The sequence below is a fragment of the Ischnura elegans genome, chromosome 1, assembly GCF_921293095.1.
Source record: "Ischnura elegans chromosome 1, ioIscEleg1.1, whole genome shotgun sequence".
Taxonomy (NCBI): domain Eukaryota; kingdom Metazoa; phylum Arthropoda; class Insecta; order Odonata; family Coenagrionidae; genus Ischnura; species Ischnura elegans.
Genome location: NC_060246.1, coordinates 123,611,038 through 123,629,088, shown reverse-complemented (window position 1 = coordinate 123,629,088; position 18,051 = coordinate 123,611,038). Strand labels below are relative to the sequence as shown.

The window sequence follows — 18,051 nt, the reverse complement described above, 5'->3', positions numbered from 1 at the left end:
AAAAAGAGAGCCAGTCTATTGCTTTCCTACTTCCCTCTGTCTAATTTTTAAAATGGCCTTTTGAGATTTTACTGTGCATGTACAGAATGTGAAACATGACTTGAATGGAAAGGAAAATGGAATATGTTAATAGAAGAGGTTGATGCAAAGGTCAATATTTGAGAATGTGCATGATCTCATTCACTCTAAATCAATTGTTTTGAAAAAGTTAAAACCATTAGTGGAAAAACTAAGGAAAGTATTAAACTCATGAATTAAAAGGAAATATTTTATGCGATCAAATTTTGGTTTTGCCTTTTATGCAAATAGCGATATGCTTTAAGTGCATTCCCTTACTTTGGGAAGTGGTATATAAACTTATATGTTTAATATTAATTTATTCTGGTTTGATTTTTAGAATCCATTCTTGGTTGATGATTATTGGTAACTATTATTTTACATCGTGTAATGATGTTATAATTTGTTTAATGCTACAGTTATGTGTTTGCTTAACCTCCAGGTGGTATCCACCCGGTCACGGTGACTTTTATGAAAGTTTTCAGAATTCTGGTCTTTTAAGGAAGTTCACTGAACAGGCAAGATTATTTTCAATACTTGCAATTACCTTGTAGTTTATGTATGCTTCATCATTTTTTCACCTTTTTGAGTCTTGGCTTTCCATTTTCAATATTTGTGAATATATTGCCCTGGATACTTTTCATATGGCTTGTATGGTATATTATGTGCTAATTTTAACTTTAAATGCAGTTTTGTGTTAAATATGTAATCCTTTTGGAAATCAAGTGCCATCAGTTATTAGGGTAACATTTTCTCCATAAGTCATCGATTTATGCCAAAGTTAGTGTAAATTTCAGTGATAACAACTAACGAAGCTGTTTGTTCTATGTAGTAATTAGGTAATGTTTTGCCCTTATTGAGTCGTGTTATCATTTCAATTTGAGCTAATTCTTAACCTCTTTAAGTGGAAATAGCTGAGGGCCTATTTTCGTCTAAATCTAAATCCCAGAGACAGGTTTTCTAATATTGGGAGGAGGTAGGGATTCTTATGTGAAAGTCATGTCGATGTTATTAAATGGCATGTTTCTTTTTTGGAAGAGTAAATGAGCTTTGATGAGTTGATTGCTTAAAAAATTAACACGGCTGGACTACATTCACTTAAGCCAAGAGGTAAAATATTTCAAGTATTACTTTTCAAAAATGTCATTTATTTCAAGCACTTACGTTACATTTAGATTATTAAATATTCTACAAAAGTCTTCAAGTAGCACCACTCCAGGTTTATTCTGATAGCTTACAGTCTTTTAATCATTAAATTATATTACCATATCATTCTAATCATTTGACTTGAAAGTTGACTTGTACTATAAGCATAAATATCTATGGTAGTTGACTTTCATGAAGATTGGTTTTAAGCTATAATCTCTTTTCCACATTATTGAGCATGCCATCACTTTATTTTACAATTGATCAGTAGGTTTCATCATTATGTCTAATTAAGCCTTCTAATGGTAAATATTAGGTCAGTTATCAAATCTAGTGTATTTAGAAAAAGAATATTTGTTGAAAATGGTCACCTAAAAACTTGTATGCTTCTGCTATCCATTCAAAATGTATGCATAGGAAATGTACATATTTTGCCATTACTTTAGATGGTTACCTTTTCTCAAAACTTAGCCAAAAAAATAACTCACTGAGCTCATTTTTCTCATGATTATTGTGTCATCATTTTATGTATATATTTTTTCTGAAAACATGGTAGTTGAGGGAATTACGTTACCTTACCACTAATCTTAAAACCTGATCGAAACCTCCTGGCTTGTGTGCCAAAGCCCTTTTTTGACTGTGTCATATCTATTTTCAAACTTGGTTTCTCCAGGAGTGCAGGTAGTCGAGGATTAGTCAGGGAAGTTACCAACAGGTATGGGTTAGCTGTAGCATTTGCAGAGGACAGCTTGTCATCCAAGTTTCCTCCTCTTTATTCACTCTCTCACCATTTGTTTGCATTTCATGCATTAAGGACCTAGGAGCTTTCAAACATGCTACTTCCATGTGTATATTTAAGGGACATGGGGTCTCTATCATTTCATTTAACTTAAACTCAATAACCATAACATTGTTTTGGTGTTGGATTTTAATTTCAATTTTGTCTTGTTTTATTAATGTTTGAATAGTAAAGAATTTCAGATAATCTCATGTGTATTTCTTCAAATAATTTAACATTTTTTATTTTAAACTCCTTTTGTGCCAACCTCTTATACTTGACATATTCTAAATCTCCAAGGTTTTTTGTACAATTTGTATCTTTTCACTCTTTACTCAAATCAAAGCCTATTACATATATGCTGAACTTTTATATTTTTATTCTATCTATTAATGCATACAAAATTGATTATAGAATTATTGTATTTCGTTTTACCTTGTATAGTGGATAAGAGACGTGATTATTGGTTGAGAAAGCTCATGAAAACTCCTCTCACATAGAATGATTTATAATATTCTTATCTTATGCCTCATGTGGTTATGGACTAGCTCTCTGGCACTCAAGGTGTTCATTATGACCCTGCTTTATTTTGATATTATTTTGCAACGTTAATTCTCTCCTGGTAAAGTTCTATGTTTGAACAGTGTTCATGAACTGAATTGATGGCATCAGTTAATTCAGTTGACAGTGTGATTCATGTGTATAATGGCTTAAGGTAATTATACATTAACCTTTAGCATCATTAATTTTTTGTTTACTTTCAGGGACGGAAATATTGCTTCATCTCAAACATTGATAATTTGGGAGCCACTGTTGATTTGAGTATATTGAACCTGTTGATGAACCCCTCTGAAAATGGTCACAAATCAGCTTCAGAATTTCTTATGGAAGTTACTGATAAGACCAGGGCTGATGTCAAGGTAAGATGATGTGGCAATTTTCATCAATGCATTATCATAATACAGTAGACCTCGTTTAAAATTTTAATTGGCTCCGGCTATTACAAATTCATGTTTTTCATAGATTATTTTATCAATTAAAATGCAAAAGTTTGACTGGAAAGCAACTTAGCTATGTAATAGCTTTCCTTTTGGTATTGATTTGTAAAGGAAATATTTTTATCTGGGGACTCACTTGCTTTAATCTTGACGAAAACTGGGGCCATACATATGCACAATGCTTTTACAACTTAAGCTTCCTAAAGCAATGCCTTTACAACTTAAGATATGTCTTTCCTTGTGGATTGCTGGTGATTTTATATGACAAGGTATATTGCTGCTGGACATGTGATACTATGTACTAGGCATCATGTTTGAGTGTATAGCACCATATTCCGAGGACTACAGACCCTTTTTCAATCTCAGTCAAAATGTGAGTTTAGGATTGCAAAAATAATTACATATCTGTTGAAAACCTATGTATATGTACATTTCAAAGCGAGTACAGTGAAACCTCGATATAACGACACCCCACGGTGCACTAATAAACACTCGCTATAGCGAATTGTCGCTTTACCGGAGGTGGAACAAATAATAGCCAATATACCTGTTGCAAATAGATATACAGGAACAGGAGTGGTGCGGCGACAGATAAACATCTATCCGATAAACGTAAGCATAAATTCAGACGAAAGGCGATGTTTTTTTGCATCACTAAATTTCCTTACTCAAATAACGACTAACTATTCAAACAATTTATAAGCGCCGCACTGAATAAAAATCATGCAAAGCATTGTTTCGCCAATCATTATATTTATCGAACGACAGTTTACCACATAAATTTGAGACTGAGCACTCCATTAACTTCATTTCTAACAGATCGCTAGCAATAACAGAGGTTAAGGAGTCTTCATGAAAGTCTTCCGGCGGTGAAACCCTCGCTATGGCGAGAGCCAACACCGAAAGGGTCTCGTAAAAACGAATTTTTTAACACGCTTATTATAGGGTCAATTGACGGTGCATCGGCTATCTCTCGTAATAGCGGGGGTGTCGCTATAGCCCGTACTCGCTTTAACGAGGTTCCACTGTATATTAATTTACTGGAATCAGCAATCGATATAATAATTAGCAGGCTAAAAATAGTATTCAAATAAGGCCAAATTATCCTGGTTTTACAGTAGGAATTGCTGGTGTGGAAGTAATGCCAATAGTTACTGAAGATGCTGGATAGGAGAAAATGAAAATTGCTATGTATATTTGATGGTCAGAGAAAAAATTGAGAAAATTTGGAATGTAAATACATACTGCATTTCTCCAAATATAGTCCCCCTCATAAATAACCCCCCCCCCCCCTAATTTTGAGGCCTCAGTTTTGGGAAAAAATTTAAAAAATATGCTTGAATATAGTGCCCTCCATTACTTTTAGCACGGGCGTTTTTGGAAAAAGGGGGTACTATATTCAGATAAATACGGTAATTGAGTGAATGTGACTAAGGTGTTATCTGCTATTATTAATACATTCTTTGAAGCAGCATTAATTACCTACTTATTTTATACAAATAGAAGTAAGCTAATCTAAATTTTCAAGTTGAGTGAGGTAACTAATTCAATAGATCTTGAGCCATGATATCACTTTGAAGCTTGAGGGAGCACAGTTGCACAACCAGCATGCATACATGTACTCCTCTTTCCTCATTTTACTCCTTACATTATTGACTATACCACGTCATTCTGGTGATAGCCAAATGTTATTGACTTTTTTTTATTCTTTACATTGAGACATGACTTTTCTATGAGCCAATAGACCTGTTTGCGGTGTCTAAAAATTTATACACTTGCCTCTCACTTTCATGTGCTATGCTAATTATTTGGTTTTGTCTCTTGTATAGGGTGGTACCTTGATTAATTATGAAAATAAGTTGAGGCTGCTTGAAATTGCTCAAGTTCCTAAGGAACACATCGATGACTTTAAATCAGTGAAGACATTCAAGTTCTTCAACACTAATAACCTCTGGGTGAAGCTGGATGGTATGTAGATACTGCTAAATTTAAATATTTCCTAACAGATGCTAAAAAATTCATTAGTATTTGAATTAATCAGGCTTCATTTTAAATATAGTCATTAATGCTCCCATAAACTTTAGGTGTTTTCTTCTTCTTTTCATTTCTCCTTTTTTTCAAAGTTTTATCTCTTTGGCTTTCAACATGTTGGCATTAACTTTGCTTTTATTAATTTTTGCAGCAATTGAACGAGTTCTTAGACATGGCACTCTCAACATGGAAATTATTGTGAACAAAAAGACTGTACCCAATGGGCTTAATGTCATACAGTTGGAAACAGCAGTTGGTGCAGCTATGAAATGTTTTGAAGGTGGTCTTGGTGAGTTGTTAATTTTTTTCCATCATACATATTTCACTTACTAGAACTTACTGGCCTAAATCTTCATAAATCTGTTGTGCCACATATCTTTTAGCTATAGATGTGTCCTTTTTATTTTGTCTGTGGAATCATTCATAAGAAGTATGATTTTTGGAAAATCTTTTATCAATACCTCCACTGCGCATCATCATCTTGTGGTGTTTTGCCCATCGGCAGGTCCCTTGTGCCAATGCTGTCTCCATTCTTTCCTGTCTCCGACCATTTCTTTGAAGTCTATATATTTTCCTATTTTTAAGTTGTCAATAAACTTCAGCCTTCTCCTTCCCCTTCTTCTGATCCCTTCCATCGCTCCCTCCAAGGCTGCCTTCACAATGCCATTCCCTCTCATCAAATGTCCCAGCCAGTTACCCTTCCTTTCATTTATTTTATCCATCAGCGTTATTTCCTCTTCTATCCTACTCAACACTTGCTCATTCCTTACTCAATCTGTCCACCATATTCCCTCCATCTTCCTCCAAACCCACGTCTCAAGCGCCCCAATCCTGTCCCTGTCTCTCTTCCCCATCGTCCAAGTCTCACATCCATACATAAACACACTCCACACATAGCACTTCTCTTCCTCAATTTTAATTCCAGTCCCTAGTTACACAACACTCTTTTCTTCTTCTTAAAACTTCTTTCGCCATTCCTATCCTTCTTTTTATTTCTCCTATACTTTTCCAGTCTTTGGTTATCAAAGTTCCCAAGTAGCTGTAGGTTCTCACATTCTCCATTTAATCTTCTTTTGTCTTCACCCTCATGACATCTACATTGCTCACTTTCATCACTTTAGTCTTCTTAACGTTTATTTTCATTCCATATGTTTCCATTCCTTCCTCCAACCCTGTTACCAATATCTGCAATGACTCTGTGTCCTCGGCTAAAACCACCATATCATCAGTACAAGGGCTAAACAATCGCCCACTGAATCAAGTCCTCTTATCTAGGTGCCCAACAATACGAATGCGCTCAGCTGGCAGCAGCTGGAGTATAAAAGCTCGCCTTTAATTCTCCAAGGTGAGGTGAGTGTTTGTGCTCTGGTTATTGCCAGCTGTGTACTGTTGGGCTCCTAGATAAGTGGATTTGATTCAATGGACGATTGTTGAGCTCTTGTGCGGTGGAGGTATCATTATGTCACTGCGAAATAATGATTTGCATTAACTTTAAACCTGTATTGCCTCGAATGAAACCTGATGATAAGCTTTATGGCTTAGAAGGTACAAGTTATATATGCAAATAAAGAAGGTTTTTATTACTGTATATGTCTGAATATAGTCCCCCCTTTTTTTCCGAAAATGCCCATGGTAAAAGTAAAGGGGGGACTATATTCAAACGCATTTTTTTAACTTTTCCCGAAACTGATGCCTCAAAATTAGGGGGGGGGACTATATTCAGAGGGGGACTATATTCGGAGAAATACGGTACTTAAAAAATGCCGGCCTCTGAAATCAAGCATATTCATACATACATGCTATTGTGGACCAATTGTAATGCACAAGCATTTGTTATTAATTATTTAACACAGATGCCACTTATAGCCGCAGGAAATATGTTTTCCTATGTGCAAAATGTTGGCCGTGATATGCCCTTCATTTTACATTATAAAAACATTATGTTTGCCATTTTTTAGATAAGTGAAAAAGCTCTCAACTTATTCTTCTTGGGATGGCACAAAGTTGGAAATTCTTCGTGCCCTAGCCAATTTGATAGGAGTTGTGGCATGTTGGCATTACTTATTTGACTTCAGTATCAAAAGTGAAGTGTTTGCGTGTCAAGATTTTGTTATTGGTTTGAAAAATTGTGTGTAGTGTAACAGTGTCATATTATCAACTTTTAGCTAACCATGAAATTGCATACCCATGGTTTATACCAGTCATTGAAGTCATGGTAATGTCAGTGAAATTACATTATGGTCAGGGAAAAACACCAGAGACTGTGATGAAAAGAGAAGAAGAGATGAAAACTGTGGTTGCACATAGAGAGCATTACTTCCTTGAGCAGTGGGGTGCGCATTTTCTTGCCATCCTGGGAAAAGTCAGGGGAAGTTAATAATGGAAATTTGTATGGACTCTGATTCCATATCAAAAGATCCACCCATGTTATTATTTTCTGTCCCATTTGAACTGCATGTGAGGCACTCTCTGAATAGTGCACTATGTGAAATATCTGCCTGTCATTCACCACTTCATACCCTGTGCCTTAAGAATGTTCTTAATTCCATATGGCAGTTAGAGCAGCTTGACTTGTAATGGGCATGTTGTCATCAAAACTTTTTCTGGAGGTTAACTAACAAGGGGAGACCATGAAACTGCTCCGCCTTTTTCAATGCCATATTTTTTTATGGCCTTCGGAATGGTGAACACGTCCCTGAACTAGTAGTGGTTGCATTGAATGGGCCTTAGTTTGGCTGTAATTAATTAATTTTCATGCAGTACTTTTCACAAGCCACATATAGTTCCATGATATCGCACCGCTCAGCTGGCGGGTCAGGTGGGGTAGTGGTAGCGTTTGCAGCTGCCACCCAGGGGACCAGGGTTCGGGGCTTCGTGATGGCTGTATATTTTGTTGTCTTCATTATGATCATACGGCATCAACTTTTTTATTAATTTTAATTGCGACAAGCATAGACATGAGACTATTTTTTTATCATAATAATGGCGTTTAGGTATTGAAGCAGTGTCATTTCAATCACGGAGATACGACGACTAAACTAGCAAGGGTTGGTGTGCACCAAAATGTTAATTTTTTCATTGCTTATATTGATCAACTTCCACATTAAAAATGAAAACCACTCTTGCGAGAGCACATGCCATTAAAGGCTCGCGGCGATCAACAACATGCGTACAGACATAATTAATAAGAACACAAAACGATTATGAAATGCAATATTTCTCGAACACTTGTAATTCACTTTACTCCAAAGGGAGTTTACTTACACAGTACCTATGTGCTAAAAGAACCATTCCGAAATATAATTTCCGTTAATAAATAGGATGAAATAAAAGTTTATGACCCTGGACCGGGCGTGCTGGTGTATAAAATACGTCAATCTTCGAAAACCAAGGATTTCAACATCATACGTACATTCTGGGCTAGAATGGTCTCGTGTATTCCTACAATGTTCTTTGACTGTCTATATTGCGAGTTTTCAAAGTTCGAGGTATTGTAGCTAATTTTTTTAGATCAGCAAGAGGAACCCGTCACACGTGGCGAATAAATTACGCCGCGCGACCGGCTGTGTACCGACTGTGTACCTTCATATCTGTATCACCTATAAATGTGCAAGATTTTACTAATTTCTACAAATAAAGATTATTTTAACAAAAATTGAGTGTTATCATATATGCACATAACATGGGCAAAGTACACCATTCGCCCGGTTGTGTAGAAATAATAGTCGTGCCCGCTAGAGGGTTAAAAGCAACAATTACACCAAATGTGTCTTGTGCTCGCCGCTTCCCAAAATCTTCCATAGCCCTTCCAATAAAATAACAAGAGGCCCACCAACAAATGTCATTTCTTCGAAAAAAAAGCCACTGTTTCAGCCCACCGTTAATCTTTCGGTATGTTTTTGAGGAGAGTAGAAAGTGGAGCCTTCACTTCCCCACGTTGGAAATGACACTGTTTAAATACCTAAACGCCATTATGATGATAAAAAAATAGTCTCATGTCTATGCTTGTCGCAATTAAAATTAATGAAAAAGTTGACGCCGTATGATCACAATGAAGACAACAAAATTTACAGCCATCACGAGGCCTCGAACCTTGGTACCCTGGGTGTTAGTCTTAAACGCTACCACTACCCCACCTGACCCGTCTGTTGAGTGATGCGATATCATGAAACTATACCCGGCTTGTGAAAAGTACCGCATGAAAATTAATTAATTACAGCCAAACTAAGGCCCATTCAACGGAACCACTACTAGTTCAGGGATGTGTTCACCATTCCGAAGGCCATTAAAAATTGATTGAGGCTTTGAAAAAGGCAGAGCAAGTTTCATGGTCTCCCCTTGTAAGTGTATTTTCCTAAATTGTATATTTTTATTGTAGTTCCCCTTAGAACTTGATTAATGTAATATTGTAATTTTGTAATTAGCAGTGCATTATTGTGTGCAAGTACTAATGTTGGGGGTTTCAAGACATTCAGGAATATAATTTTCTACGATGGCATTACATGAGTCAAGTACTAAAGCAATAAGTCAACTAATCTTTGACTGCTTTAACTGTTTGGGAAACTCATGAACAATTCCTATTAATCATTCAATGAAAATGTGTCAGATCTTAATAAAGTCCATTAACATTGTAAATATTTTATTTCAGGAATAAATGTTCCAAGAAGCCGATTTTTACCAGTCAAGAAAACATCAGATTTAATGCTTGTAATGAGCAACTTGTATAGCTTAACTAATGGATCTCTTGTTATGTCTCCGCAAAGAATGTTTCCAACTACCCCATTAGTTAAGTTAGGTGACAATCATTTTGCAAAGGTAAGACAGTACTGTATTCAAATCAGGAATAAGACTTCATCCCATTTGATTTAAGGGATAAAACAAAGATTTGTCAGTGATTCAATTTTTATCCAAAATGGATCTGTTCAACTTAATTCATGGGAAGGTACAAGAAATACATGTGTGTGCTGGTCTTTTCTCCAGCTTGCTTCATTCACATTGATGCAAATTGTTTGATTGCATGATAATAACTTATTGATTTGCTAACAGGAGTACATAAGAATATGTTTAATCATCAGTTGGGAAAAGATGCGAATGTATTTTATTTTTCAGTTATATTGCGTAAATTTTCCAATTTAAGATTTTGTATGTGTGACATTTTAAGATATGAAATTTTTAAATGCCCATTATATATTGGTTCCCTCATATAATTTTGAATTTCATAGAGTAAAATTAAATATCTTATATGAAAGATATAAGGAATTCTTAAGGGATCTAATATAATAGGTAGTTATAAGAGGGTTCTTTATGATTATGGAGGCATTTTACTTCAACAAGATGAAATGCTTTTGCTAGTTAATTGTAAAGTTAAAAATATTCTAAATTTTTTGGGTTATAATGAATTTTTAAAAAAATCTTTGGCCTTAGGTGAAGGAGTTTAATAATCGATTTGCAGCTATTCCTGATATGATGGAATTAGACCACTTAACAGTATCTGGAGATGTGACTTTTGGAAGAGGTGTTTCACTTAAGGTAATTATTAGAAACGAGTTAATTTTAACACATTGACCTCAAATATTTATGTGTTGTACATTTAAAAAAATACATTGATTTCATCTCAATCACTGAAAGTGTCGAAAGAATCACCTCATTTTGATTTTCATTAAATGTTCCTACTTACAAGTTGTATTATTTTAGTAACCAGTGAGCATATGGTATCACTTGACATCAGTGGCGCCGACTCCATGGGGCTTGGGGGGGCCCGAGCCCCCTCAATAATTCGCTATGGGTGTTGGGAAAAAAGTTTCAGGCTTGTCGATTTTCCCTGGAGTGTCCAGATATCGAGATTTGAGTTCTCAGTGTTCTAATGTTGATCATATGACTCTCCTAAAATGTTTAAAAAACTTAAAACTCATTACTGAAAAAATTTCCCGGGGAAAGATCCCCGGTTTGGGCCCCCCAATATTTTTTGTAAGTCGGCGTCCCTGCTTGATATGCTTTGCCACTGGCAGAGGTTGGAAAGCAAGTTGATAGATATTCTCTGAACTCAACATAAAATTCAATTTTGATTGTAAATTCTTTTGGAATTAGGTAGAAAAGCATATTATAAATGGGTTTACCCATTCACTGAAGGTGGATTACCCTATGATTCATCTCAAAACTAATTTTTTTTAAGTTACTGAAAATTATCCTTTAACTTCTGCTTCTATTACATAGTCTTAAGTTCTAAGGTTGTAGTATTGCTCTTCACATATTTTTCTTCCATCTCTATACTTCATTCGCTAAGGCACAGAAATGTGCAAGCATCCACAGAAAAATGTGCCTCCTTGCATATCTACTCATTTGAGAAAGCATGTGAGCTGAGGGTATCTCAGTTATGGTGCCAATACAGGGTACAGAGGGTCCTCTTGCGGGGGGGAATGAAGATAATATCTGCTCAGCAGTTTAAGGAGAGGGTCAGCCATTCACTGAAACTTGTCCCTGTAGGTTGAAGGGCATAACAGCCCAACAGGTTTAAATGAAAAAATGGCAAATGTAGGGCATTAAACTCACTAAATGATTTTAATGGAGGACTAAGATAGACGAGATTTGTGCCATAACCATACAATCAGTTTTTATCTGTTTTCTATTTACTATTTAGACCTTTAAAGGCCACTCTTGAGCGGAGACTTGTGAATTAATCAGTATGACATCCTAATAGAGAACATCGCACTTACTGTTTCTAACTATATGATACTGTTTTCCTTCCAGGGAACTGTGATCATCATTGCAAATCATGGAGATCGTATTGACATTCCAGCCGGAGCATTGTTGGAAAATAAAATTGTGTCTGGTAATTTGAGGATTCTGGACCATTAATGGCTGAAGCTAAGCGTGTTGTTACTAGCCAATAGCTATTTGGATTACAGTGTTCCAAAGGCACCTTACTTGAAACAAATGCAAAGCGTAACAATATTTCTGCACATATTATGTACAGGGAGGGTGTCATTGTGTCTGTGAAACGTTGTTTTAAATATATAATCTTTTTTAATTCATTTTTCATTGCTGCTAAGTCAAAATAATGAATACACTCATATTGAGATGCAAAAGTTTGCTCATAATACAGTTCTATCTATTTTGCCATTGAAATGCTTTCACTAAATTTATCTTTAAATATGGGAAAAATATGGGTAGGTACCTATTTATTTTTGAGATTGTATTTTTTATTTAGAAACTCGAAAGCTTCATCATCATGTGTGGAAATATTGTATGTTTCATGCATTGCACTACATTGTATTGCAATAAATAATGGCGTTTATTGCTATTTAAAAATGTCATACATGATTTTATAACAATGTAAAGAAAAATAAATTTTGGTAGCAGAAGGTATAAATTCAAGTCAAAACAGCCTGTATGCAAATTTCCTCATTACTAATCATCAAAATCAGTTTTATATGAAGTGCTGCTATTAAATGCTGATGTTGATTTTATCACTCTCAGGAAACAGTGTCATAGTATGTTTTAAATCATCTATCCTTTGCAAGGTGATGAAATACACCTGTATTAAAGTATTTATATGTTGGTGGGGATAGTCGCCTAGTCAAAAGAGATATGTATATTTTGTTTGACCAATTGTGTTCCTCTAGTTAAAATGAAAATAGTAATACAGAAATATATCATTAGAAATATTGTTCACCTTAATGTAATGTCATTCTTTGTCAACTATTTTATCTATTTCTTTATACTTCCTCTGGTTACTTCAAGTTGCCTTTTTTAAGAAACTGAACATATTTACAGCGTTGATTTGCGGTAAAATTTGGTATCTACTGATTCTAACTTTCGTAGGTTTTGAAGTGTGAAGGCTGGTTTATAGGGAAAATTAGCTAACTACAAAATTAGCTCTTATTGAAAAATCCTTCCTCTCTGTATTTTCCAGTTTACTTATAATTTTTTATTTTATCCATGTTATTTTTTTATTAGGAGACATCTTATTCCATGATTTACAGTTTGAGTTAACTAAACAGAATACAAGTATGTACATGCATGAAAAGAATTAATGCTACACTGTATGTTCCGAATACTTCATGCTAATTCACAATTGACCATACCTAGCAGAAATTCCCCTGTTGATTTACCAAGGCTCCATGCTAATTATTCCGGTGAATGACGCCATTGACTTAAGGGTAGTTAAATTTCCTGCTAAGTTCTCTTTGTAGTTGATTTTTTGCTAATCTTTTCTATCAACTGGCCTAAAGTGAAAAGGAGGCATAGCGAGAGTGATGTTCAGAATCTGAATGTCAACGTTATTTTCTGAAACTATTCCTGTAATATAGAAAAAGTGTCACGGCTGCCTTCCCCATAGATCTGGATTCGAGAGATAATCATAATCGTTTGGCATGGCATCACTCCCATCCAGTGTGTGCATGTTTTCTATATTTGTATGGCGGAGTGCATTGAAGCGTGCCCTTAACTGTTGCCACAGGTACCTTGGGTTTGAATCCCATTGTCACCAATTTTTACCATTTCGTATAGTGTAAGGAGTATATGTTACAACTCTGCCCCATTCAGTCAGTTAAATTAGTATTTTTTTATTTTCATCTTATTTTATGGATTTTCAATGTAAATCCACCTATACATTAGGTTTAGAAGATTTCAAAGATCTGTGAATACACCTATGAATACCAAGGACTTTATTTGTTCTCTGAACAACTTGAAGACTAAAGAATGTGCATTTTTATTACCCTCCAGCAGGTGCCCTGGTGAATTTCTCATAACTGCACTGGAATAACTGTCGTGGAATTTTCACTTTTATCACATTCTTTTCCTTAAGTAGTGAGAATGATATTGGAAGAAAATATAAGGGCACGTGAAACATATTACAATGATTTTTCTCATGGAACAGAATATGAAATTGAAATGAATAGTGAGTAAAAGTAATGTAGTGAACATAATTGGAAAGAATAGACTCACAGCGCTTCTGGTATAGGATTATTTATTTCCTCCACTCATGCAGTTTCCATGCACACTTGGCTTCCCTATGCCTGTCACTAGCACTGCCTCCATTAGCTTTGCCTACTTAACCTCCCCTACCTCAGGTAATTGTAGCTTCCTAATATTATTCTACCACCAATTTTACTTCACGAGCGACTTTGCTACCACTAATTTTTATTTGAATTACCTACTTTTTGTTTGTAATTTTTGCATTGTCAGAAATTAGCGGTTTCTTGTTGTCTGATCATCGCTCGCTTGAACTAATCACCACTTTTTCAAAAGTATTGTAGTGAAAAACTGTGGACATTTACGGTAATCAAATATGTAGGAATGATTCGGCTTGGCTCCATTGGATTTTACGCTGAATCAGAACTGAAGCCAAAATGAATTGGTACAGAAATAATTGGTGTAAAAGCTATTTTGAAAAATTTTATCTAGCTCAAATTACTTAGTGTACTTTGAACAATAATTTTATGAAATCAGTGCCATGCAAAATAACTTATTGTGTTATTTTAGGTGGTTTTCATAATACATATATCAATGAAAGCCATTTAAAAATCAAGCAAAGAAAATGAAGCACCTTTTAAGAATTCCATTTTTTTGTATAGTCACATTTCATTATGATTGCCAATAGCCAGCGATGAATTTTACTTTTAGCATTTTGCAAACAAAATGTACTGCTGATTTGATGAAATGAATGGTTTTCTGATGAGAGTGAATTGACAACAAAATATAACTATTGGCAACCCGCATGCCACCTGGGATCTCTGAAATTAATTTCTGGGTTTGTGTCACATTGGTGGCATAAGTGCTGTAGGAAATCTTTTCCAACATCCTCAGGGCTGGGGTTCGATATCATGTTCTATCAGTACTGATTATTTATGCTGATTTTGGGGCCTCTGCTTTCTCCGGCTCACAGAGTCAGAGGTGGGGTCTATGTTAACGCGAGACATGGTATTGGTGTTTTTGGTTATGTTGCCAAGCATTTTCTCTTGTACTCTCAGGGTTTCTATTACCAACCAATGAAGGTCTGGAATCATGCTTAATTTAGCTCATTTCTACTTCCTGAAAAACTCAGTACAGTAGAACTCCAATTATCCAAACTCCAACTATCCGAATCACCAGTTATCCGCATTGCTTTCAGAAAAAAAATTTAAAACCAAAAACTCATATGATCCGTAAAATAACAGTTCTGTTCTAAACCAAAATTGTGCACTGAGTGGTACGATGAGGTTTTCATCCCTGAAGTAAAAAACCACCCAAAATCTCTGACAATGTGCCAACTCATCCCACTGAATAATCGATGGAATGAGGGAATGGCCAGTTTACAACAATCTTTTTAATATGCCATACGTAACAACCTTATTGCAACCAATGGACCAGTCTGATATTGGTATCCGGAAGGGAATCTAGGTGGCAGCACTAAATTAAGTGTCATGGCCGAATTGAGGTGATCGGTTACGTTAGTACGTTTGTTCGTGTGAAACGATAGCCAGCCAGCACTATGCCAGTATTGTCTCTTAGCCGAATATCAATAGCACTATGATGAAAAACATAGAAGGAAAAGATCATGAGCAATAAAATGTGTGGCATTTATAATTGCAGTAACCAGTGTGAGACAAAAGCTATCTCTCTTCATAGATTCCCCAAAACACCTAATTTGAGAAAAAATTGGGAGCACGTCTTGAGAATGGGTAAGAGTTAGCTGGCTTACTTAAAGAAAAAATTAGAAGGGTCATACAGAAATATATGAAGGGCATGACAACGTCAATGTATTATTTAATGCTTACTTAAAAGATGTTCGCATAAGTATGGGAGTGCCAGAGGAGGATGTGCGGACAGACAGAAGGAAGGTTGATCACATTTTTAATAACTATCAATGAATTTTCAGCTATCCAATAAGCCAGGAAAGTTAGGGCTGGGGAATAATTAAAATCGTGACAACTGAGAATGATGTGAAGCAGCTAGGAGCTAGAAATAACTTGTAGTAGTATTCCAAAACCCAGCACGTATACTATGCTCAAGCAATACTACGAATGCCACGCATCTATATTTTTAATGTAGGCTAAGTAACAGAACTTGTTTATGGAGTTTAAAATTTTTATTCTAACATAAAAAGGGAGATAGTCTGGCATAGGGAATCAAAAGCAGAACAGGAGAAACGGGTCAAAGGGAGATTATTGCACCGACTTTATGTCAATGAGGGTTTCTGAGTGGGAATACTCGTAAGTGATACAGGTTGGATCGCTATTCACAACCTTAAAACAAAAGATATAAGCGTATTGAGGGCGGATGGCTTATGTGAGGAGATGCCTATCATATTGTTTGATGATTTTAATAATGATCTATTATATGATAGATGGTTATACTCATCAAACATTGTGCACAATAATGGAAAAAGAAGCCCCAATTTTCTTCTGAAAAGCATATATCTCGTGTGACATGACATTAATAACGCTTGTTTGTATGTAAAAGTTCATTATAAGAACCAAATACTCCAGCGCTTCAACCACGACAACTTCCAATATGTGATTACAGCGTTCCACTTGATTGCCCTCAACAAAGGGTCTATTGAAATCTCAATTGAACTCCAAAATGTCGGATATGGTGAAAATTACTTCATCCATATTAAAGATTAAGATACACATCAGTATTTGCTTCACAAAATTGCTGAAAACACACCCGTTTCACCCACCGCCAGGCTGAAACAATAGAAAACAAACCGGCCTATATCCTCTGTCTCATTTCTGAAATTGGCCACCAGATGTCAGCTACTTTGATTCCTCTTGCCAATAGGGACAAAGAAATTGCCATCAGGAGTCAACTATATAGGAAGCTTTCAATTACTTAATTAACATATTCTGGCTATCAATTTTGGATGGCTTGGAGTTCATGTTATTGCTTACAATCCCGAAGGCCTCCATTTTTCTAAAAATCATGGCTTTAGTTCTACAATAAATGCTTGTAATATTGAAAGTAATTTTCCAATGACATTATTTAAGCTCAGTTAATTGCTTCTGATATTATGGCGTGTGCAATGTTTGCTCTTCACTGAATAAATTATTGCAAGAATTCTCTCAAAACTCTACCATGACATTAATTGTGATGAAAAGGTTTTTATCTTTTACTTTCCTCTCATCCCACTGTTGAGAGGAAATAAAGTTCGTCAAGACAGTAGCATACGTTATTACTTAGCATTATTTTCCTGGTCATCACTGCCTCCCGTCGGAACGTGAGCACAGTAAGGCTTCACTAGACTAACCGTGGTCCACCAAATACCCGAAAGGATGTGACGAATTACAATATCCTGTAGCGATACAGGTACACGCCAGCAGTATAAGGGCCATGTAAAACACATGGATAAAACGTATTTGCGGAAAAAGCTCTCCTTTCAACAATCATCAGGTAATAAAAACAAAATACCGCTCACATGGCTGAGTTCGTGCTTATGGGGTTCAGTGGTGCAGTGAGGGAGGGGGTTTCGGGGGATAAAAACCCCCCCCGGGGCTCAGAGAAATTTTTAAGTTAAATCTATTTTACTTAATTGGATTAATATTGCTTATAGAATAGTGTTAGTATAGTAAATATATTTACAAAATATCCCTCATAAGGCTGTAAAATTCAACATTTTGAACCATTTATCTTAAATTTTTTTCTGGCAGAGGGCCCCCGCACCTACCGCTTACCCTGGCGGGTATACCACACCCCAGGCACCCCAGTATTGGTTGCGCCTGAAACCCCCCCTAGCCTTAATTTCTAGCTACGCCCCTAATGGGGTGAGCCATGGCCTCTATTACGTATTAAAGGTGGCCATGGGTGAGCCCTTTTGAACTGCCGCGTAAATCCTTCATTTAGCAAACGTCCGTAAGTAGTTACTTTTGGATTTTGAATGTAGACATTAAGACACTAGAACTACGTTAATTCATCGACCCTAATCGTCCTAGTGACTTCTTTCACTTGATTTTTAATTCGTCGTGCAAGCCATCTAGCTATCAGAAATTTTCACGAATATTACAAAAGAGGATCCTCAGTTGGCCTAGTGTGTTGACACCCACGCATTTAAATGGGTTTACC

At 35.9% G+C, this 18,051-nt stretch overlaps 1 protein-coding gene across 3 annotated transcripts in view; it reads left to right on the top strand.

Annotated features, from left to right (window-relative positions):
• LOC124169165 (UTP--glucose-1-phosphate uridylyltransferase) overlaps window positions 1–12,687 on the top strand; it is a 38,021-nt gene extending 25,334 nt beyond the window's left edge. For all 3 annotated transcript variants that reach the window (XM_046547678.1, XM_046547691.1, XM_046547684.1), the window contains exons 6-12: window positions 500–575; window positions 2,746–2,901; window positions 4,809–4,947; window positions 5,162–5,299; window positions 9,659–9,825; window positions 10,435–10,539; window positions 11,758–12,687. In XM_046547678.1, coding sequence (XP_046403634.1) covers window positions 500–575; window positions 2,746–2,901; window positions 4,809–4,947; window positions 5,162–5,299; window positions 9,659–9,825; window positions 10,435–10,539; window positions 11,758–11,865 — 889 coding nt within the window. In that variant the 3' untranslated portion in view covers window positions 11,866–12,687. The remainder of the gene's footprint in view (window positions 1–499; window positions 576–2,745; window positions 2,902–4,808; window positions 4,948–5,161; window positions 5,300–9,658; window positions 9,826–10,434; window positions 10,540–11,757) is intronic.
• Window positions 12,688–18,051: the final 5,364 nt, after the last annotated feature.